This window comes from Ovis aries, chromosome 17 (genome assembly GCF_016772045.2).
Source record: "Ovis aries strain OAR_USU_Benz2616 breed Rambouillet chromosome 17, ARS-UI_Ramb_v3.0, whole genome shotgun sequence".
Classification (NCBI taxonomy): domain Eukaryota; kingdom Metazoa; phylum Chordata; class Mammalia; order Artiodactyla; family Bovidae; genus Ovis; species Ovis aries.
The window spans coordinates 69033981-69057599 of record NC_056070.1 but is presented as its reverse complement, the minus strand read 5'-3'; the positions used below and the strand labels follow the sequence as shown (position 1 = coordinate 69057599).

General features: G+C 39.8%; 1 protein-coding gene across 11 annotated transcripts in view; it reads right to left on the bottom strand.

The window, feature by feature from the left end:
• MTMR3 (myotubularin related protein 3) overlaps nucleotides 1-23619 on the bottom strand; it is a 129678-nt gene that overhangs the window by 50306 nt on the left and 55753 nt on the right. For 10 of the 11 annotated variants that reach the window (XR_009597059.1, XM_060401307.1, XM_027956749.2 and 7 more), the window contains 3 exons: nucleotides 11399-11451; nucleotides 8519-8604; nucleotides 49-138 (listed from right to left, as the gene is read on the bottom strand). Coding sequence is in view for 10 of the 11 variants with exons in the window: in XM_060401307.1 (XP_060257290.1) it covers nucleotides 49-138; nucleotides 8519-8521 (93 nt within the window). In the remaining variant the exon portion in view is untranslated. The remainder of the gene's footprint in view (nucleotides 1-48; nucleotides 139-8518; nucleotides 8605-11398; nucleotides 11452-23619) is intronic. The other variant, XM_027956752.2, reaches the window with a different exon arrangement.

Genomic DNA, 23619 nt, shown 5'->3' with positions numbered 1-23619 from the left:
CTATGATGCTTCATACTTGTTTCACAATCAAATGTGGCCTGGAATTACCTGAAGATTCTCATCCTCCCGGATCAGCTGCTTCCTGGGAAAGATCTGATTGGCCTGGATGCACTCAAGGCTGTGCCGAGTCTCTTCATCCTGGAAAAAACCCAAATGTTCAAATAATTTCAAAGCTTCTACTCCATGTTTGGTTTTTCTGCCATGTCTAGTAGCATAATCACAATGAAAATCCAGGTGCCTCTAAATGGAAAAAACATCAATACCAAAGAAAGTCAAAGAGGTTAAGAACATTTCTATTAAGCACTAATAAGTTGTTAGTATATTACTTTTAGGAGAAACTAAGATATAGTGGCTTTTTTCTCTTAAGTTATAATCTTTATTTTTAAAAGATGCATTCTGAATTATTATTTAAGAATGAAATGATATGACCAATATCTGGAATATGACTCAAAACATTTGGAGGGGGAAGGGTAACAAGGAAGTGAACGGAGCATAAATGAAACAGCTGTCTATGAGGGGATTAATACATGGAACTTTAAGTGAGAGTTCACTATACCTCAGTGTCTACTCTGGTTATATGGGAACTTTCCATAACAAAAACTGCTTTCTTTTCAATGTAAACTGAAAAACTGAATCCTCAAACTGAAAACGTGTGTGAACCACTACCCCTAGTTTAATCTTTGTATTACATATTTATTTCTATTAAGGGCTTCCCTGGTGGCTCAGACAGTAAAGCGTCTGCCTGCAATGCAGGAGACCCGGGTTCAATTCCTGGGTTGGGAAGATCCCCTGGAGAAGGAAATGGCAATCCACTCCAGCACTCTTGCCTGGAAAATCCCATGGACAGAAGAGCCTGATAGGCTACAGTCCATGGGGTCACAAAAGAGTCGGACACGACTGAGCAACTTCACTTTCACAAGGCAATCTCAAAAAAAATTAAATTATAATCTAAATGGTACTTGAACTACTCGTAACTTACATAAAACCAGTCTTTTACATTATAAATTTGTATGGTATACAAAGATCAGGGGGAAAAGGAATCTACTGGGAAGTCCAGGGGTAAATTATGATGAAATTATTTACACAGCAAGTTTTATAAGAACAATAGCAATTTTAAGCATACACTCTAATAGAAGGGTTCTCAAAATGTGATCTGCGGATTCTGAGACCCTTTCAGGGCCTCTATAAGGTTAAAATCACAGTCACAGTAATACTGAGACTTTTTTAAATACTAAGCCTGTGATAATAGCCTTTTTTCTCTGCATTGACATTTGTACAAACAGCACAGAGAGCTTCAGTGGGTAAACCTGCTGGCCCCTTATTATAATCTAGCAGTGGCACTCTGAATGTCCTTGGTAACAAGTAGGAGAAAAATGATCAATTTTATTACATTCTGACCCTTAAGTCTTTTTCTTTTTTAAAGAGGAAACAGGGACTTCCCTGGTGGTCCAGTGGTTGAGACTCTAAGCTCCCAATGGAGGGAGCATGCGTTCAATCCCTGGTTGGGGAACTAAGATCCCACATGCTGCATGTCCAATAAATATATCAAATAAAATATTAAAAAATAAATAAACAGGAAATACACATGAAAGCCTTCTGCTGCACACTGAAGTATTATGGCTGTCTCAAGGTAAAGCACTTGTGCAACTGTTTCAGTTACAAGCTGAACTAGCAACTTCTTTTGCAGATCAATGAGCACCATTTGCAAGTGAAAAGAACTGACAAACTATGGTAATTCGGACTTCAGCAGGTCTTTTCTTCAAATGCCATCAGTTGCCAGTGATGAAGTTTTAATGAGAAAATTAGAATTTTGAAAGGCCATCATCTGCCGGAAGGAACTTTACAGCTTTCCAGTACCAAATACTTTCCTGATATGCCCAGTGGCAATACTACCAGTGTGATTTTTAAAATAAATTTTATTGCAAAATAGGTCTACCTTTGGAAGACCTGCATTACTCATTTTCTCATTATTCATTATTTTCAAAATTACCTGTTCATGATGTTACAAAATCATGCATGGATAGGAGATCCATTTAAAGTGCAAGACAACTGATGGTCTGAACAAAAAGTTCACTGACATGACTTCAAATTCCACATTGCAACTAACCTTCAAAGAACTGACACTTGTCAACTTTTGATGTGTAACAGACAAATATAACTACCTGGAAAAATTACTAAAGTACTCTTTCATTTTCTAACTACTGAGTAAGCCTGGATTTACTTCATTTCAAAAAATACACTGTAACAAATCAGATGAGGAAGTAGATAAGAGAATCCAGCTATCATCTATTAAACCAAATATTTTTTTAAACTGTAAAAATGTAAAACATCACTCTTTTACATTAATTATTGCTGGATGAGAAAAACGTTACTTTTCACTTAAAATGTTATGGGAAATTGGTATTGTTACTTTTAAAATGAATTTATGAACATTTTAAGGGTTTCTCAGCTTTGACTTCTAAATCAAATCACTTACAATTATACAGTGGAAGTAACAAATAGATTCAAGGGATTAGATCTGATAGAGTGCCGGAAGAACTAAGGATGGATGTTCATGACACTGTACAGGAGACAGTGATCAAGACCATCCCCCAAAAAAAGAAATGCAAAAGGGCAAAACTGTTGTCTGAGGAGGCCTTACAAATAGCTATGAAAAGAAAAGAAGTGAAAGGCAAAGGAGAAAAGGAAAGATATACCCATTTGAATGCAGAGTTCCAAAGAACAGCAAGGAAATATAAGAAAGCCTTCCTCAGTGATCAATGCAAAGAAATAGAGAAAAACAATAGAATGGGAAAGACTAGAGATCTATTCAAGAAAATGAGAGCTACCAAGAGAATTTTTCATGCACAGATGGGCAATAAAGGACAGAAATGGACAATAAAGGACAGAAACAGTATGGCCCTAACAGAAGCAGAAGACATTAAGAAGTGGCAGGAATACACAGAAGTACTGCACAAAAAAGATCTTCACGACCCATGTGATAACACGATAATCACGATCATGTGATCACAACCCTAGAGCCAAACATCCTGGAATGTGAAGTCAAGTGGGCCTTAGGAAGCATCACTATAAAGCTAGTGGAGGTGACAGAATTCCATCTGAACTATTTCAAATCCTAAAAGATGATGCTGTGAAAGTGCTGCACTCAATATGCCAGCAAATTTGGAAAACTCAGCAGCAGTGGCCACAGGACTGGGAAAGGTCAGTTTTCATTCCAATCCCAAAGAAAGGCAATGCCAAAGAATGCTCAAACTACCACACAATTGCACTCATCTCACACGCTAGTAAAGTAATGCTCAAAATTCTCCAAGCCAGGCTCCAACAGTATGTGAACTGTGAAATTCCAGATGTTCAAGCTGGTTTTAGAAAAGGCAGAGGAACCAGAGACCAAACTGCCAACATCAAAAAAGCAACAGAGTTTGAGAAAAACATCTACTTCTGCTTTATTGACTATACCAAAGCCTTTGACTGTGTGGTTCACAATAAACTGGAAAATTCTGAAAGAGATGGGAATACCAGACCACCTGACCTGCCTCCTGAAAAATCTGTATACATGTCAAGAAGCAACAGTTAGAACTGGACATGGAACAACAGACTGGTTCCAAACAGGAAAAGAAGTACATCAAGGCTGTATATTGCCACCCTGCTTATTTAACTTATATGCAGAGTACATCATGAGAAACGCTGGGCTGGAGGAAGCACAAGCTGGAATCAAGACTGCCGGGAGAAATATCAATAACCTCAGACATGCAGATGACACCACTCTTATGGCAGAAAGTGAAGAGGAACTAAAGAGCCTCTTGATAAAAGTGAAAGTGGAGAGTGAAAAAGTTGGCTTAAAGCTCAACATTCAGAAAACTAAGATCATGGCATCTGGTCCCATCACTTCCTGGCAAAGAGATGGGGAAACAGTGACAGACTTTATTTTCTTGGGCTCCAAAATCACTGCAGATGGTGACTGCAGCCATGAAATTAAAAGACGCTTACTCCTTGGAAGGAAAGTTATGACCAATCTAGATAGCATATTCAAAAGCAGAGACGTTACTTTGCCAACAAAGGTCCGTCTAGTCAAGGCTATGGTTTTTCCAATGGTCCTGTATGGATGTGAGAGTTGGACTGTGAAGAAAGCTGAGCGCCAAAGAATTGATGCTTTTGAACTGTGGTGTGGGAGAAGACTCTAGACAGTCCCTTGGACTGCAAGGAGATCCAACCAGTCCATCCTAAAGGAGATCAGTCCTGGGTGTTCTTTGGAAGGACTGATGCTAAAGCTGAAGCTCCAATACTTTGGCCACCTCATGAGAAGAGTTGACTCATTGGAAAAGACTTTGATGCTAGGAGGGATTGCGGGCAGGAGGAGAAGGGCACGACAGAGGATGAGATGGCTGGATGGCATCACCGACTCAATGCACATGAGTTCGGGCGAACTCCAGGAATTGGTGATGGACAGGGAGGCCTGGTGTGCTGCAGTTCATGGGGTCACAAAGAGTCGGACACGACTGAGCGACTGAACTGAACTGAAACACAGAAGGGGGCTTCCCTGGTTGCTCAGAGGTAAGACACACTCTTGCCAATGAAGGAGACACAGGTTCGATCCCTAGGTCGGAAGATCCCCAGGAGTAGGAAATGGTAATCCACTCCAGTATTCTCACTGGGGAAATCCCATGGACAGAGGAGCCTGGCAGGCTTCAACTGATGGAGTCACAAAGAGTTGGACAATATTTAGTAACTAAACAACTACAACAAAACACTTTTATTCTCTTAAAGATCATTCCACAGATCATTTAAGTGATTTCCTAACTAGATTTTTACTGGCCTCTAAATAGTGTAGAATTAAAATAGTATAGCATGCTTTAAAAAAAAAAAACCCAGAGAAGCCGTTTACCAATTCATTTTTGCTGGCACATTCACTTGCATGCTACTCCAGGCCAATGTATATAATCTAAGTAGTTACTGAAAACTGAAACTGGAATGAATGATTTTTCAACATATGAGAATTTGGCAAGACAAGAACATAAATAATTTTTCACAGTCAAATAAAATATATGCTCTTTTTATAAGACTGTACTAGTACACAATACATGTACAGCTTCTGAACTGATTTCCCCCCGTATATAAAAATGCCTTTAATTCCGAAGGATTAAGATAGACTAACCCTAATCCTGAGAGTTGGACTATAAAGAATGCTGAATGCCGAAGAATTGATGCTTTTGAACTCGGGTGCTGGAGAAGACTCTTGAGAGTCCCTTGGACTGCAAGGAGATCCAACCAGTCCATCCTAAAGGAAATCAGTCCTGAATATTCACTGGAAGGACTAATGCTGAAGCTGAAACTCCAATACTTTGGCCACCTGATGTGAAGAGCTGACTCACTGGAAAAGACCCTGATGTTGGGAAACATGAAGTGGGGAGGAGAAGGGGACGACAAAAGATGAGATGGTTGGATGGCATCACCGACTCAACGGACATGAGTTTGAGTAGACTCCAGCAGTTGGTGATGGACAGGGAGGCCTGGCGTGCTGCGGTCCATGGGGTCACAAAGAGTCGGACACGACTGAGCAAATGAACTGAACTGAGGATAGACTATTGACTTTCCAAAAAGAATGGTAAAAATATTACTTAGCTAAACATAAGCTGAATCAACTGCCGAATTTATTATATTTACTTAGTTTCATAGGTAAAAGGGAGGCCAAACTTGAGATGGCTGATGGGGGAAGAGCTGGAAGGAGACGAAGGCAAGGACGAGGAAAAGTCTGGCAGGTGTGTTAACCTGTTAAGAGGCTTGAAAACAAATTTACCCTGGGCTAGCTACAAGCAGTAGTTTACTAGGATGAGAGAGAGAGAATATAATCCACTTGGTCAATTTCCTGATATCACTGAGGAACACCGGGCATGGTGGAATCTCATACTTATTAATCCCTACCAGCTCCATGTGGGGTCGCTATAAAATCTTGAAAACAGATCAGTCACCACCGTCCCAGGCTAACTTCTGCTACTTGGTAAGCTATGTAGGTAACAGAAGTCAGTCTATAAGTCAGGGGGAAGTCAACATTAAAGATAAATATTTAAAGAACATGGGGAGTAGAGGCTAACCACTGGAAATGTCTATAAACTAAAGTTATGTATAAATGTTGCAGGATTTTAAAAAAACTACTCTTTAGAGTCACATATGTGTAGAAACACAATGGAGTATTGCTCAGCCGTTAAAAAGAATTCATTTGAATCAGTTCTGATGAGATGGATGAAACTGGAGCCGATTATACAGAGTGAAGTAAGCCAGAAAGAAAAACACCAATACAGTATACTAACACATATATATGGAATTTAGAAAGATGGCAATGACGACCCTGTATGCAAGACAGGGAAAGAGACACAGCTGTGTATAACGGACTTTTGGACTCAGAGGGAGAGGGAGAGGGTGGGATGATTTGGGAGAATGGCATTCTACCATGTATACCATCATGTAAGAATTGAATCGCCAGTCTATGTCTGATGCAGGATACAGCATGCTTGGGGCTGGTGCATGGGGATGACCCACAGAGATGTTATGGGGAGGGAGGTGGGAGGAGGGTTCATGTTTGGGAACACATGTAAGAACTGAAGATTTTAAAATTTAAAAAATAGAAAACAAAAAAAATTTTAAAAAATGTAAAAGTTTAAAGTGATTATCAGTCTCATTGTCAATTTTAGTTACCATTCTTAAAAGTGGCATTAAAAGTCAAAAATAAAAATTTCTGTTGATATAATGTTTGTGATTTCTTTCAACATAATCCAAAGAGGTGGGGGTGGGGAGTCAGAAGGAACAAACGTGGTCATGAACTGATTACTGCATCTGGCTGATGTCTATGTGGGGCTTAGGAGGGTTCATCATACTATTTTCAATTTACATAGGCTTGAGATTTTTCCATAATGAAACACAAAAACATTTTCCTAATGCTTAGCCTCCCCAAAAGATCTCAATTTTATTCAAGAATTTTTTTTAAGTATGAAAGGATGATATTCAAGAAAAACCAGTGCTTCTGAATTCTCTACACAGAAAAATAAGGATTAAGAACACTAACCAAATAGTTAAAACAGAAAATATTAATTAATACTACTTACACCAATGGTTCAACAATTTGAAAAGTGTTAGGTAGCTAGTAAAAAATCATTAGGAGTCCAACGAATCAAAGAAAAATGTTTAATTCATTTAGTGAAATAAGCAAAACAGAAATTTAATGTTTTAATTCCAACTACATAAACTATGCACAGGCACATAAACTAGTCAGAAAGGAATACCACCACGGGCTCTGGCGGAAGGATTATCAATGAGCACTTCTAAAGACTTACTATGAAGCTGCTTAATGAGAGCTTTTTTTTAAACACATGGTCACACCGGCTCCCTGAACACGGTGCGCGCACACACGACTATCTGCAGGGCACCAGAGCAAGGACAGGGCTGCTGTGCGGAACACAGAGAAGCGCAACCCTTCTGTGCCCAGCAGAGCTGCTTTCACGAGCCCGCCACGGGTGGCTCACTAGCGCTGGCATACAGATCAGATAAACATTAGGCAAATGCTCTCAATTCATTAAAAACTCGTGAAAACCAATAAAATAATACAGCATAAAGAAAAGCTCATCAGTACTTGGGTATAGGATACATCAGAAAGCTGTTGTGACCATAAACTGAGAAAAAACCGGCAAAGATTAAAAATGACAGGTGTTACCTTTCCCATTTTAACGGGACTTCTATACACCTAGGTTTTTTGGTTTTAGTTTGTTTTTAATGTTGAAAGGCACTTTCCATCCATGTTCCCAATGATGCTTGAAATTAGCATGGCCTTTTCAATTCCTTCTTTGTGTGCCAGCATGACAGTTTGGATCTAGCGAACATCACCAAGGTAGAAGCAGGACAATATTACAGAGGGCCATTTCTTCCTTAAGCCTTGAAGCTCTGTCTACATATTTTTGGGACTGATAGAAATGTAGCTGGCTCACTGCTCCCACTTCTCTGCCTCAAGTGGGTCCTAAATGGCTCGCAAGTCACTGAAATATACTCGTTTTAGTCACAGGTGCAGGCAGGCCTTGTGCAGAGCTACTTCATCTTCTTTGGGATAAAAACAATGTTAAAGAGGAAAAACAGGGAAGACAGGGAACCGCTTTCATCCAGAAAGGTAAATTCATAAAGAATATGTGTATGACCATATTAATTCTCCACAACGCAACACATACAGAGAAAAGCTTCTTACTGTATCTTCCTTCCCAGAAAAGAAATAAGAAACCTGAAGTCCAAGAAACATTTGTTCTTGAATCTATTTACACTACCTGACTGAAAACAGACAATATCTAACTCACACGATTAAAGTGAGTAGAAGCAAAACTGCTCTAAGACACTAAAATACTCAAATTATTACTAGTGATACGAAGTAAACAATAAAAGACAACAGACAGTTCTGATGGCAGGAACTGTAAACTCACTAGTATTCACTTCACTGTCAGGGGAGAGTTCAAGTCCAGCTGTCTTGCTGTTTCTCCGTACTTACCATGACAGGAGGCCCAGGTGAGGAGGAGAGATCTCCGTCCCTTCTTCAGTGTCTTGGCAAGCCTTTTCTTTCCTTTACGCCTGGAACTTGAGGGGAGGAAAAGGACAAAATTGGTAATTTTCCAGGTGTGTGCTAAGTTGCTCAGTCGTGTCTGACTGTGCGACCCTGTGGACTGCAGCCCGCCAGGCTCCTCTGTCCATGCAATTCTCCAGGCAGGAACACTGGAGCGTGTTGCGTGCCCTCCTCCACGGGATCTTCCTGACCCAGAGATGGGGCCAGCATCTCAGGCATCTCCTCCATTGGTGGGGGTGGTCTTTGCCACTAGCACCACCTCAGAAGCCCAATTTCCCATTTGGCCATACCCTAATTAAAGGAACTCCATATACAAGGACCGAAGGACTTGACCAGAGTCAGCCAAGAAAAAGCTGAGAGTCACCCAGCCAACCCACTAGTCAAATCCAAAATCCTTTAAAGCGCTGCGAAAATCATCCTGGCCGTAACCTATCTGAGCAAAAACAATTGCGAAAGCTCACGCTCCTAAAGTTGACAACAACATGAAAACTATCATAAACCTTAGATGAAAATAATAAAGCAATAATTAAAACCAACTTGTGAATGAAAATACAGCATATAACAATGTAATTCTTACAATATTATACAGCATGTTTTTGTGAATCCTGTAAATTCAGAACGGATCTCCCCATCTGTGGGAACCGAACTGACTTAGTACACAAAATATGAAAGAAGAAAGTCTTTTACCCCAACATCCTGCGCTCAGTGAAAACTCGGGCCGCGCTAATGCCTTTACCTGGTTTTCAGAAACAACTATGATACTGGGGGAGGAACACCGAACAAGAAACTCAGGCTACTAAGAACACTATCACTTTAATAAATAGCTTTCTAAATGTGTGTGTGTGTGTGTGTGTGTGTGTGTGTGTGTGTGTATATATATATATATAAAACAGATACATTACATGCAAAGCCAGCATTTCTAGTTCACTAAACTTCCACGAATACTGCATATTTTTGCAAGTCTGGGATTCAATATTCAAAGCAGATGCTTTATGATCAATGAAAGCAAGGGGAGAGAGGCCATGGCGGCAGCAGGGCACAGAGCCTCACACAGCTGTGCCTGGGAGCGTGGCCTGAGGTGGCGTGAAGGAGGCTCTGGCTGCAGGGTGGGAACAGACTAGACTGAAATTGCACTCATCTCACACGCTAGTAGAGTAATGCTCAAAATTCTCCAAGCCAGGCTTCAGCAATACGTGAACCGTGAACTTTCAGATGTTCAAGCTGGTTTTAGAAAAGGCAGAGGAACCAGAGATCAAATTGCCAACATCCGCTGGATCATTGAAAAAAGCAAGAGAGTGCCAGAAAAACATCTACTTCTGCTTTATTGACTATGCCAAAGCCTTTGACTGTGTGGATCACAATAAACTGTGGAAAATTCTGAAAGAGATGGGAATACCCAGACCACCTGACCTGCCTCTTGAGAAATCTGTATGCAGGTCAGGAAGCAACAGTTAGAACTGGACATGGAACAACAGACTGGTTCCAAATAGGAAAAGGAGTACGTCAAGGCTGTATATTGTCACCCTGCTTATTTAACTTCTATGCAGAGTACATCATGAGAAACGCTGGACTGGAAGAAACACAAGCTGGAATCAAGATTGCCAGGAGAAATATCAATAACCTCAGATATGCAGATGACACCACTCTTATGGCAGAAAGTGAAGAGGAGCTAAAGAGCCTCTTGATGAAAGTGAAAGAGGAGAGCGAAAAAGTTGGCTTAAAGCTCAACATTCAGAAAACGAAGATCATAGCATAGAGCGAAAAAGTTGGCTTAAAGCTCAACATTCAGAAAACGAAGATCATAGCATCTGGTCCCATCACTTCATGGCAAATAGATGGGGAAACAGTGGCAGACTTTATTTTTTTGGGCTCCAAAATCACTGCAGATGGTGATTGCAGCCACGAAATTAAAAGACGCTTACTCCTTGGAAGCAAAGTTATGACCAACCTAGACAGAATATTCAAAAGCAGAGACATTACTTTGCCAACAAAGGTCTGTCTAGTCAAGGCTATGGTTTTTCCAGTAGTCATATGGATGTGCGAGTTGGACTATAAAGAAAGCTAAGCGCCGAAGAATTGTTGCTTTTGAACTGTGGTGTTGGAGAAGACGCTTGAAAGTCCCTTGGACTGCAAGGAGATCCAACCATTCCATCCTAAAGGAGATCAGTCCTGAGTGTTCATTGGAAGGACTGATGGTGAAGCTGAAACTCCACTATTTTGGCCACCTGACATGAAGAGGTGACTCACTGGAAAAGACCCTGACGCTGGGAAAGACTGAAGGTAGGAGGAGAAAGGGATGACAGAGGATGAGATGGTTAGATGGCACCACCGACTCAATGGACATGAGTTTGGGTAAACTCCAGGAGTTGGTGATGGACAGGGAGGCCTGCTGTGCTGCAGTTCATGGGGTAGCAAAGAGTCGGACACGACTGAGAGACTGAACTGAAGTTGAGTAACAAGGCCTTGATTTTCAAACAGATTTAACAATTTAAGAAAACTCAAAGAATCAAGTTGCAATTTAAAAGATCATGTTTAAAACTATTTTAAACAAATGATTAAGGCCACAACTCATTTAATCTCAACTTTAATCCAAGTTTCTAGGCATAGTGTATCATACTATGGCAATGGCTCGAGTCCTGATGGTGGGGAGAGACCAAATTTTAAGATTTAACATTAAAGTGAACATACAAGAGTTCACTTAAATGCCCACAGACAAACAGGGCCCCCAAATTAATCTGTCAATTGTCTTTTGCTGCCTCAAAACAGCTGAGTGTAGTAGAGGGTGAAGGGTAGGGGGAACAAACTTACCAAATAAAGTTTGTCTGAAGAGCTTTTTCTATTTGAAGGTTTCACAAGAAAATCTGCAGAAGAAAAACCAGTAGTTTAACAATGACAAATATCCTAAGTATCCAGTTAAGCCACTTAGATTTTCCCACTAGACTTTTCTCTACAAGCTGGAATGCCATGACAATACATTAATTTTTAAATTGCTACAATGTGAACTTCTTAATGAACCACATTTTAGAATACTTAATTGTGCAAAATGGGCCAATTCGGGCCTTAACATGCCTTTAGAAACTGCGGAACCATACAGAACGTTCCCAGAACCTGCAAATACTCCTCTTTAAGAGTTTTGCTCTGTCAATCAAATATCATTTCTGATGGCTTCTCAGGTAAATCTCTGCCACTAAAAGAACAAGTACTTTGAAAAACTAAGAAAATTGCAGGAGATCTAGACTTCGACTCGGTGGTTGAAGTTGATTTGTGCATGTTATTGGCTTCTCTACCAAGGGATCTTTTTGGTGTAAGAAAAAAAGATCAGAAGGGCAAAGTGTAGTCTAAACACAAAAAACTCCTGTCACAAAGAGGCAACATCTGACCCTTACAGAGCTAAAAGACCTCGTCAATCTACTGTTTAATCACTAAGTCATGTCTGACTCTAGCTACCCCATGGACTGTAGCCCCCCAGGCCAACAATACTGGAGTGGGTGGTCATTTCAGCCTCCAGGGGAATCTTCCGATCTAGGAATCAAACCCAGGTCTTCTGCGCTGCAGGCGGATTTCCTTTGTAAAGACTTCTCTCAGTATTTGCAGACAACTTATCCTTTTGAGCTGTTTATGCGACATAAAGTCACACATATGAACAACCCTGCACAAAATATCAAAGTCCTAAAATCAAGGAGTCGGTCAACATTTTGCATTATTCTCACAATCTCTGAAAACACTTTTTATACAAGAACCATATAAGAGGAGGCTAAATATGTAAATATAAAATGTTCTAACCAAAGGAAAGATATAAGCATCTGAATGCAGACTTCCAAAGAATAGCAAGAAGAGATAAGAAAGCCTTCGTCAGCGATCAATGCAAAGAAATAGAGGAAAACAACAGAATGGGAAAGACTAGAGATCTCTTCAGGAAAATCAGAGATACCAAGGAAACATTTCATGCAAAGATGGGCTCGATAAAGGACAGAAATGGTATGGACCTAACAGAAGCAGAAGATATTAAGAAGAGGTGGCAAGAATACACAGAAGAACTATACAAAAAAGATCTTCATGACCCAGATAATCATGATAATGTGATCACTCACCTAGAGCCAGACATCCTGGAATGTGAAGTCAAGTGGGCCTTAGAAAGCATCACTACGAACAAAGCTAGTGGAGGTGATGGAATTCCAGTTGAGCTGTTTCAAATCCTGAAAGATGATGCTGTGAAAGTGCTGCACTCAATATGCCAGCAACTTTGGAAAGCTCAGCAGTGGCCACAGGACTGGAAAAGGTCAGTTTTCATTCCAATCCCAAAGAAAGGCAATGCCAAAGAATGCTCAAACTACCGCACAATTGCACTCATCTCACACACTAGTAAAGTAATGCTCAAAATTCTCCAAGCCAGGCTTCAGCAATACGTGAACCATTAACTTCCTGATGTTCAAGCTGGTTTTAGAAAAGGCACAGGAACCAGAGATCAAATTGCCAACATCCGCTGGATCATCGAAAAAGCAAGAGAGTTCCAGAAAAACATCTATTTCTGCTTTATTGACTATGCCAAAGCCTTTGACTGTGTGGATCACAATAAGCTGTGTAAAATTCTGAAAGAGACGGGAATACCCAGACCACCTAACTTGCCTCTTGAGAAATCTGTATGCAGGTCAGGAAGCCACAGTTAGAACTGGACACGAACAACAGACTGGTTCCAAATAGGAAAAGGAGTAAGTCAAAGCTGTATATTGTCACCCTGCTTATTTAACTTCTATGCAGAGTACATCATGAGAAACGCTGGACTGGAAGAAACACAAGCTGGAATCAAGATTGCCAGGAGAAATATCAATAACCTCAGATATGCAGATGACACCACCCTTATGGCAGAAAGTGAAGAGGAACTCAAAAGCCTCTTGATGAAAGTGAAAGAGAAGAGTGAAAAAGTTGGCTTAGAGCTCAACATTCAGAAAACGAAGATCATGGCATCCAGTCCCATCACTTCATGGGAATAGATGGGGAAACAGTGCAAACAGTGGCAGACTTTATTTTGGGGGGCTCCAAAATCACTGCAGATGGTGATTGCAGCCACCAAATTAAAAGACGCTTACTCCTTGGAAGAAAAGTTATGACCAACCTAGATAGTATATTCAAAAGCAGAGACATTACTTTGCCGACTAAGGTCTGTCTAGTCAAGGCTATGGTTTTTCCTGCGGTCATATATGGATGTGAGAGCTGGACTGTGAAGAAGGCTGAGCGCTGAAGAATTGATGCTTTTGAACTGTGGTATTGGACAAGACTCTTCAGAGTCCCTTGGACTGCAAGGAGATCCAACCAGTCCATTCTGAAGGAGATCAGCCCTGGGATTTCTTTGGAAGGAATGATGCTAAAGCTGAAGCTCCAGTACTTTGGCCACCTCATGCAAAGAGTTGACTCATTGGAAAAGACTCTGATGCTGGGAGGGATTGGGGGCAGGAGGAGAAGGGGACGACCGAGGATGAGATGGGTGGATGGCATCACGGACTCGATGGACGTTGAGTCTGAGTGAATTCCAGGAGATGGTGATGGACAGGGAGGCCTGGCGTTCTGCGATTCATGGGCTCGCAAAGAGTCAGACATGACTGAGCGACTGAACTGAACTGAACCACTTTACAAGTAGTATTTTTGTCTCCCAGTAACTTTTAAATTTTACAACTCAGGCTGGGCCACATTAACAACATGCTATATGGGAACTAAGGCTATTCATAATTTGCAACTTGAGATACAAAATATACTACTATCAATATTGGTTCTGTTGTTTAATGAGGTATAACACAGTAGAGCAGGAAAGTTTAAAGGTTTTAAATCTGCAGGAACTTTTGTTGCTAAAGCATAGTTTTTGCTTAGTATTTGAAAATTGAAATACAAATTACAATTATTTTCATTTTTCCTTTATACTACAGTAAGATTATTATTGACTTTTTAAAATTATGTCTGTAGGTACACTGTATCATCTATGAACTTTATTTAGGATAATAAAACATTTGTCAAAAAGTACAGATGCTGGGTCTCTTTGTCTTAGCTATTGAAAAACAACCAGATAAGACAATATATTAGTATATGATGGCACATCCCACGGAAGCACTAATGCGAGAAACGATGAGACATTTCACCATAAATGCTGTAGCACTCTGATACTTCTTGGGTCACTCCAGTGACATGCAAGTGCTCAGAGTTCAGAGAAAGAGACAAGCAGGGAGGCTTCACAGGAGGCAGAGAACGACTTAGTCTTACAGATTAGGTGGAATTTAAATAAAAAGAGGGGAGGTAAACCAAGTGAGGATGGATACTAATGCCACAGTGGGAAGAGGACACATTTTGAGCAACAGAGAGTAGGTTAGAAGAGCAATCATATTCAGGGAAATTAGACTAAAAAGACAGCACACACTGTGGGCCTTCAATGCCAGGCCAGTGAGTTCAGATTTCACTCGATGGCATAAAACCAAAAGCTTCCTGAGCAGGAGAACAACAACACAAGAGTGGTCGAATGAGAAAGCAGCAAGCAGGATGGTTTGAAGGGGAAAAGTCACTTACGATGTTTCCAGACTAGGAGTTCAGATACGAACTGCTAAGAGCCCAATATCTTAATGATAGTAAAAACGCAGAGGCACCACCAGAGTGGAAAACGTTAATTGCTTAAGCTTGGTAATTAATTAGGAATGAGAAAAGGAGGCAGAGCAAGTTGGCGAAGATAACCGCAAAATTCTAAGCAGAATTTTGAGCTTAGAAATGAGCAGAAAAAGAATGGTTTTGTTAAGAACCGAAGAGCAGCTTCCAAGGAGGCAACACCAGATAGGATATACTGGCTTTAAAGGTGGCCTCGCAAATAAATATATGTCCAGCCAGTAATTAGGGGTAAAATGGGATTAGATTCAAGAGACAGGTCAAAGCTAGGGGTAAGAATGAATTAATGGTGTTCCATTTCAAAGAAATTACTATCTACTACAAGAATCATGTGACATAGTTTCAGAGATTACTTGGTAATTTATTCTGTCAAAGATAGGATAAGTCCATTAATAGCAAAGTGGGTAAAGGTTCCAGAGGTGTAAAGCTCTAAGACATGGACCAAACAACAGGATGACCCAACGAAAGGCTCAGGCAGGTCTGCTTCGAGGCCAGCAGTGACTCCTTGTACCACAACCAAACACCCCCTTAGCTGGGAACAAGTATGCCACTGTCAAACACTGCCAACCAAAGTTTAAAGACTGCCCATGGCTCTTCGGACTATCTGCCCGATAAAGGCATGTAGAGTAGGTCTGAAGGAAGCTCTCTGGTGCCACAAGCTACTGTCTCATGAAGCCTGATAGTATCCCGTGATACCAGCCATGCGTTTGAAGAGGTAGAATGTAAAGTGGTCATGTTAAATCTAAGCAATAACCTCACGCGTCTAAGACCATGGATTCGTAAGCACATTAAGCACTGATGAACAACCTGCGCAGCACTGGAGTAAGAGTTAATAATGGTCACTTTTACGTTCCATCCGGGGAGCAGTGTTAAAAGGGGGGGCGGGGGGACTTTCTGAAGTTACCTGATGTAAGAGGGTAAACTGTTTACAATCATGTAATATACTATGGATTGAATTTTATCTATTTTAAGAGGAAACAAAAAATAGACATACTTGATTATTAAATACTAAAATACAAGATATTACTGTACACAAGGTCCTTCAGGAAGATAATGAGAAATTATGAGGAAGGGCATGGAGGCCCCGAGAAGGCTAATGAGGAATGGACACCTGCAACAATCTGCCGTCATCTTAGGCCACTACTATATCCGCTTCAACAAGGGCCAAGAGCCACACCAATGTGGACCATTTCTGTAATAAAATATGTGAAGCTAAACTACAAAAACCAGTTAGATTAAACCAAATACACAAGGAAAACTTAGAGACTCAAGTCAGTCCTCCTATAATATGGGTGGGGGGTGGGATTCAGGGGAAGAAAGGGCTAAAGCAGCACTTTCTGGGCTACAGTATGCTTTCACTTCAGAAGAAAAAAGAAATTTTTTCCCTACAGACCTGTCTCACTGTCAAATGTAAGAATAATTGAGAGTTCAAATCTTTAAGAAGACAACACTGAGCCATTTTAAAAGAATCTTTCATTTTCACTGTATGTGAAAGAAATGGCTTTTCCTGCACATGTATTACACACTAAGAAACACTGACAGCAAGACTTGACTGTGGAGGCAAAATAATTAACAGATGGTAATTTTCAGTAAGTGGCTTTACGACTGCTACCACTCTGGGTGGGCTCTTCAGGTTCCCAGTGTTTCCTCATGTGCGCCTGGTGACTCTGGATAGCTGATGTATGACATGACCTTCCCAAACTAGGATTCCATGGCATGTTGGGGAGATTACTCCATGGTGGAGAGATGATTTAATCACTAGTAAATCCCAAAACTTATCAGCTGAGTAAAACCACTGTGGTTTGGTCTTACTCCCCGGACAATATCCCAAACCTCAAGCTTTCTAAAACTTTTGCTGCTGAAGTCAACTATAAATGAAAATAAAAACCAAGAAACGGTTCAAAAGGCATGGCTGAATGCTCTCAATTAGACTTTTCCCCCCTACTTATAAGGATCATGTTTTTTTTAAAAGTGGAAAAAAAAAAAACAACTAAATGTGAAATTGAGTCAGTGTTCTGGTGCAGTGACACTTCCAAATGAGATTAATTTACTTAAAAAAAAAAAATAAAAGATGCTGTATGTCTTTCCCACCTCTTTCAAAAACATTAAGGTCTGCGTGTTTTCAGGGACCCAGACACAAGTTCACGATGAGACTATGCATTCCTCTGCCAGCTGTAGACTACAGATAAGCAGTTAAAATATTATCATTTCCTAAGCAAAAAAACAACCATCTTCTTGAAAAACAAAAATCCAGTAAGTTGTTCAGAAATGGTCAGATGAACTGTTATAATCTAATTTCTTTATCAAAAAGCAGTAAGTCTCTTGAACCAGCAATATTTATGGCAATGTTCACTCTAACAAGTTCTATTTCAATAGATAATAACCAAGTATAGATCGTGTATAATTCTGTGAATACATCAGTAGTACAAAAGTGTGGTTCATTCTATCAGTTTTGTTTTTTTCTCAAATGTGGAAAAGTTTCAAATACATTCCTCAAAGGAGGTGCTGCTGTAACACACAGAATTTTAGTTACTGATCAATACTTAGGACCATTTGTTTCCACTTAAGTGACAAACATTGACAGCTGCTTTTTCCAAAAGGGACCCCAAAATATGAGAAGTCAAAAGCAAAGAAATTGTGCTCTAGTGTTTTTAAATATTAAGATCTGACTGCATTTCAGGTGTACCTTTTTGCTTTTCACATCTCAAGAAGGCAAAAGGAAGCCCTGACCACCTTCTCAGAAAGATCAACTGATCAAATCAACCTTAGCAAATTTGATTTGTACCTTTTAAAATCACTTATTTCTTATAAGTGTTTCCCTTTTAAACTTACTCCCTATTGAAAAGACAGGAAGAGGGGAAGCATAAATCATGCATAAATCATACATGATGTCTTGGTGAAGACATTTTCTTATTTTCCTTTTGATTTTTTAAATTATGCAAGTATGATAACACATTTACAGGAAACTTGGAAAATACAGAACAAAGTTACATATAGTTCCACTATTACAATTATTTTTAAGTAGAAGATTTTCAGTTTGAGTTTCAATATCAAACTCAAAAATTAAAAGAATGAATATACAGAAAAGTAGGATACAGACCTGAAAAGTTCAGTGAAGGCATTTTCTGGTGGTGACCAGAAAAGATTAAAACTGAAGACATAATACAGTCTACTAAAAAGGGTAAAAATAATTTCAAGAATTGTTTTAATGTTTTGACTTGCTCTACAATCACTTCTCTAAAGAAAACATCCACTTCATTCTACTAACTCAGATATATTAAAATTATTAACAGGATTATAAATTTCTATGAGTAATTTGTAATGTTATCTTCTGACTCTCTATCCTCCACCAAAAGTCACAAGGCAGATATTATTTTACTACTGAAATTAAGAATTTTAAATTTAGCTTTGTGAGGCAACATTTAGGTTCACCATGGTAAATGGAGAGATGTTCCCTAACACCTAAGAAAGAAAAAACAAACTATCAGAAAACAAATACTTAAGTTTTGGTTATTGACAGAGAAAGTCCAGGCATTCAAATCACTAGAAATTAATTGAAAGCCACGCAAGATCATTTTATCTAAGTGCCAGGGGTAGTTCAATATTTATAACTGCTATAGAAAGATCAGAAAGACCAGCTCCAGTGTTGGGAAAATGTTTGACTTTTGTTTCTTTGACTAGTTCCAAGGCCTACCTTTGGGAAATTAATAAAAGAAGGTAAATTCCTGCACACTCATTTATGTCCTGCCACTTGCTCTCAGTTAACTTTTAGTGAAGAGGAAAGAAGTAATTTTGTTTCCCCCAGTCCCCCTTTCTCCCTACACCATCCCAAACTGAAGTTCTCATGGGCAATCATAGGGCAAATGTTCTATTTTTTAAAAAAGATTCCTACTCAGGAAATTCATACCTCAAGGAAACTTAAAATTTCCTAATTATAACCTTATAATGACTTCTGCCCCCCTTAAAACATCATGTGATTATCTCAACAGAGCCTGCACATTCTGACCATGCCTCCTACAAGTCCAAGAATAAAATTATAACTGCATTTTCCTGGACAAAACACTGAAATAACCAACTCCTACCTATGAAGATGAGCAGGTTTACAATAGGTTCTCAAAAGGTTTTTTAATAAGGCTTAAATTATGAGCTCCAATTTCTTATGTACTCCAACAGAAAAAGACCACTAATCATGAGATAGGTAGCAAAGAACAAAACCTTACTTTTGTTAAAGGCAACTAAAATATTATGCAAAATTCAACTACCAATGTCATTTTGAAATGTGCAAATTCACACTGTTTATTCCAATATGCTTTGCTTCTGGACCCTGCCCTAAAAGGGCAAGAACATTCTCCAAACCCCACCCTTTTTATACCAATCCTCTGCCCTCAAGCTGGATAAAAGGTTTCTTTTCTAGGAAGACAGCAACTTAGTTTGAAAGTCAACTTACCATAGAAATCAAGAGTTCGCCCATGTATAAATGACATGATTTTGCTATTAGGCCTAGGTACTTGGGATGCTCAAAACCAATTCTAGAAAAATTTGGAATTAAACTACACTCAAAAAATAGCTATCAGCATTCCAAACCTAGTTAATCTGTATATTGCTTATTAGTTTATCAATAATATATAGGAATATTAATGGTCTTCTCTCCATCTACAAACAGATTCTTAGAAAAGTTGTGGTTCCCTCTACTTAGATTTATGCAGAATAATAGGCAACAAAATGGACAAGGACCAGAAAGCTGAATGAAAATGCAAATCCACCCTTTAAGCATACAACTTAACAATAAAGAGAAGAAACAGATTTTAAGTGCTGTCATCTCGATTATAAACTGTCCAACTCCAGATAGCCAACAGGCACATTCAGAGAAGAGAGACAAAATTCCAAGAGTAGAGGCTATATGAGCAACAAAAAGAATCCACTCTTACCCTGGTCCAGTTATGTGTGCTGTGCTTAGTTGCTCAGTTGTGTCCAACTCTTTGCAACCCCATGGACTGGAGCTCACCAGGCTCCTCTGTCCATGGCGATTCTCCAGGCAAGAATACTGGAGTGGGTTGCCATGCCTTCCTCCAGGGGATCTTCCCAACCCAGGAATCGAACCCAAGTCTCCCATATTGCAGGCAGATTCTTTATCATCTGAGCTACAAGTGATATTCTGGCAACTAGGCAGGCGGCTACTCATATTTTTGAAAACAAGCCAGTGAAGACCCAAATAACCTCTCATAACCACACACGACAACATGGGCTCTATTTAAAATGGTGAGCTCAAATATCCACTCTTTTGAAGCAGTACTCCTCAATTATTAAAGAGCCAAAAGACCAGAACACCATCTTCTTAAGAATCCTTTTAGGACCAATACAATTCAACAGATGCCCAGAAAACAACCCACCCTTTTAAACTAGTGACATTTATTTCATGTAAACAGAGGGAAACATGTAACTGCCATTGAAATATATGTAGGGATAAAAAACTTTTTCAGCTCAAGTCAAAAAGTAGAATTCAGAAAATGCTTTACTTAAAAGGAGAACAAAAGTCCTAAGCTAATAAGAAATAAAGTTGTCTTATTAAGTAAAGAGGATTCTCCTTAAATAACTGCACTTAACCACTTTAAAAACCTTAAACAAGTCATAGGTTCAAACTGAAGACAAACCAAACCATGAATTTTAAGAATTCTTAAGCTATCATTTCGCTTAACCCATTAATCAGAAAAGGGGATGGGGGCTTTTTGAAACAGCACACTGGCTAAATTACTTGTATTTATACAAAACACATTAAAATACAAGTATTAGTAAAATAGTTATCTAAAATAAAATTAAAAACTGTTGAAACACACAGCCTAATATCAACCTATTCTAAACACACTGCGGAGTCTAAGGATATTGCTTAGACATCAAGAAACTTAAGTACTGGGGCTCCCCTAGTGGTCCAGTGGTTAAGACTCAGAGCTTTCACTGCAAGGGACACAGGATCCATCCCTGGTTGGAAACTAAGTTCCTGCATGCCGCATGGTGTGGGCAAAAAAAAAAAATCCACACAGACAAGTAACTGGAATTCTCAAGTTTCCAATAAGCATGTGAACATAACTACTAAGAACAATACCACACTTTCAAGATCAATCTGAGCCACTCATGTTTCTTGCATTTTCCAACATGAAACTAAAGGAACTAAAGTTCAATGAAACTCAAGTCTAATAAAGGTCTAAGAAATAATGCATCACTCAAGCTCTCTGGTAAATATCAGGCCCATGAATGAATGGACAACATATCCTGTACTACTTTCATTTTTACCCAGGACACACATATGCTAACATGCAAAGAAATATAAAGACCTTGGGAAGAGTTTACACTTTTCTACTGATTTACTCTTCAACATCTAACCTAGCCAGAGATCAAATGGCCAACACCCACCAGATCACAGAAAAAACAAAGGGAATTCCACACACACAAAATCTACTTCGGCTTCATTGACTACGCTAAAGCTTTCGACTGTGTGGATCACAACAAACTAGAAAATTCTTAAAGAGATGGGAATTCCAGACCACCTTAGTCTCCTGAGAAACCTGTATGCGGGTCAAGAATCAACAGTTAGAACTGGACATGGAACAATGGACTGGTTCTAAATTGGGAAAGGAGTACATCAAGGCTGTATATTACCACCCTGCTTATTTAACTTATATGCTGAGTACACATCATGCAATATGTCGGGCTTGATGAATCACAACCTGGAATCAAGACTGCGAGGAAAAATATCAACCACCTCAGATATGCAGATGATACCACTCTACTGGCAGAAAGTGAAGAGGAACTAAAGAGTCTCTTGATGAAGGTGAAAGAGAAAAGTGAAAAAGCTAGCTTAAAACTCAGCTTGCAAAAAACTAACATCATGGCTTCCAGTCCCATCACTTATGGCAAATAGACGGGAAAACATGGAAACAGTGACTGATTTTATTTTCTTGGGCTTCAAAACCACAGCAGATGGTGACTGGAGCCATGATATTAAAAGATGTTTGCTCCTTGGAAGAAAAACTATGACAAACCTCGACAGCGTATTAAAAGGGGACATCACTTTGCCAACAAAGGTCCGTATAGTCTAAGCTATGGCTTTTCCAGTAGTCATGTATGGATGTGAGAGTTGGACCATAAAGAAGGCTGAGCACCAAAGAACTGATGCTTTTTAACTGTGGTGCCAGAGAAGACTCTTGAGAGTCCCTTGAACAGCAAGGAAATCAAACCAGTCAATCCTAATCAACCTTGAATATTCACTGGAAGGACTGATGTTGAAGTTCTAATACTGTGGCCACCTGATGCAAAGAGCTGACTCACTGGATAGACCCTGATGCTAGAAAAGATCGAGGGCAGGAGGAGAAGGGAGTAGCAGAGGATGAGATGGTTGGATGGCATCACCGACTCAAAGGACATGAGTCTGAGCAAAGTCTGGGAGACAGTGAAGGAAAGGGAAGCCTGGTGTGATGCAGTCCTTGGACTTGCAAAGAGTTGGATATGACTTAGTGACTGAACAACATCAACATCTAACCTAAAACTTATATTCTACAATATATAGGTATTTTTTCAATTGTTTCCATGGTATGGTATACATACTATTGGTGATATGTGAGATGGTTTAAATGTAACATAAATGCCTTTGAAATATATATATACTTGTGCTAATGAACACTGGATAAAACACCCCTCATTCTATTGACTCTGAAATGCTGTTGAGTTCAAGGTACATAATTAAACTTACACATCATCAAAGAAGGAAAAAAAAAAATCAACTTGATCTTAAGATAAATTACCATTTGGTATACAGATACTGCAAAAACACCCATCATGTAAGCAGCGTATTAAGGTGGCGTCCGGGAGACACCGCACTAGCACACGCACGTGCCTTCATCAGACTCCGTGCGGCCCACGGGCTGCAGCTCACAGGCGCCTCGGTCCAGGGAGTTTTCCAGGCAAGAATACTGGAGAGGGCTGCCATTTCCTACTTCGGGGGATCTTCCCAACCCAAGGACTGAACCCGTGTCTCCTGCATCTCCTGCACTGGCAGGCAGAGTCTTTACCACCGAGCCACCTGGGAAGCTCTCGTATCTCACTGTACGCTAATGCAAACCCTTCATAATACAAACTGCTACTTACCTGTCTTTCCTCGAGTTGCTTTATTCTCTCATTTTGCTTCATAAGACCTACTTTTCCAGTCCATTAAAAGTCTGAATCATTCAAAGCAGGCATGATCAGGGCCTCAAACATCCAGTCCTCCCCTACAGAAACGACAGCTTCTCTCAAGGTTTCTGCTGCTACTACCTGAAAACGTCCACCACTTCCCCAATCCTGACAGCGACTGCTGGCACAGCAGCAGAATACCAGACCTACTCCTGGACTGTCAATGT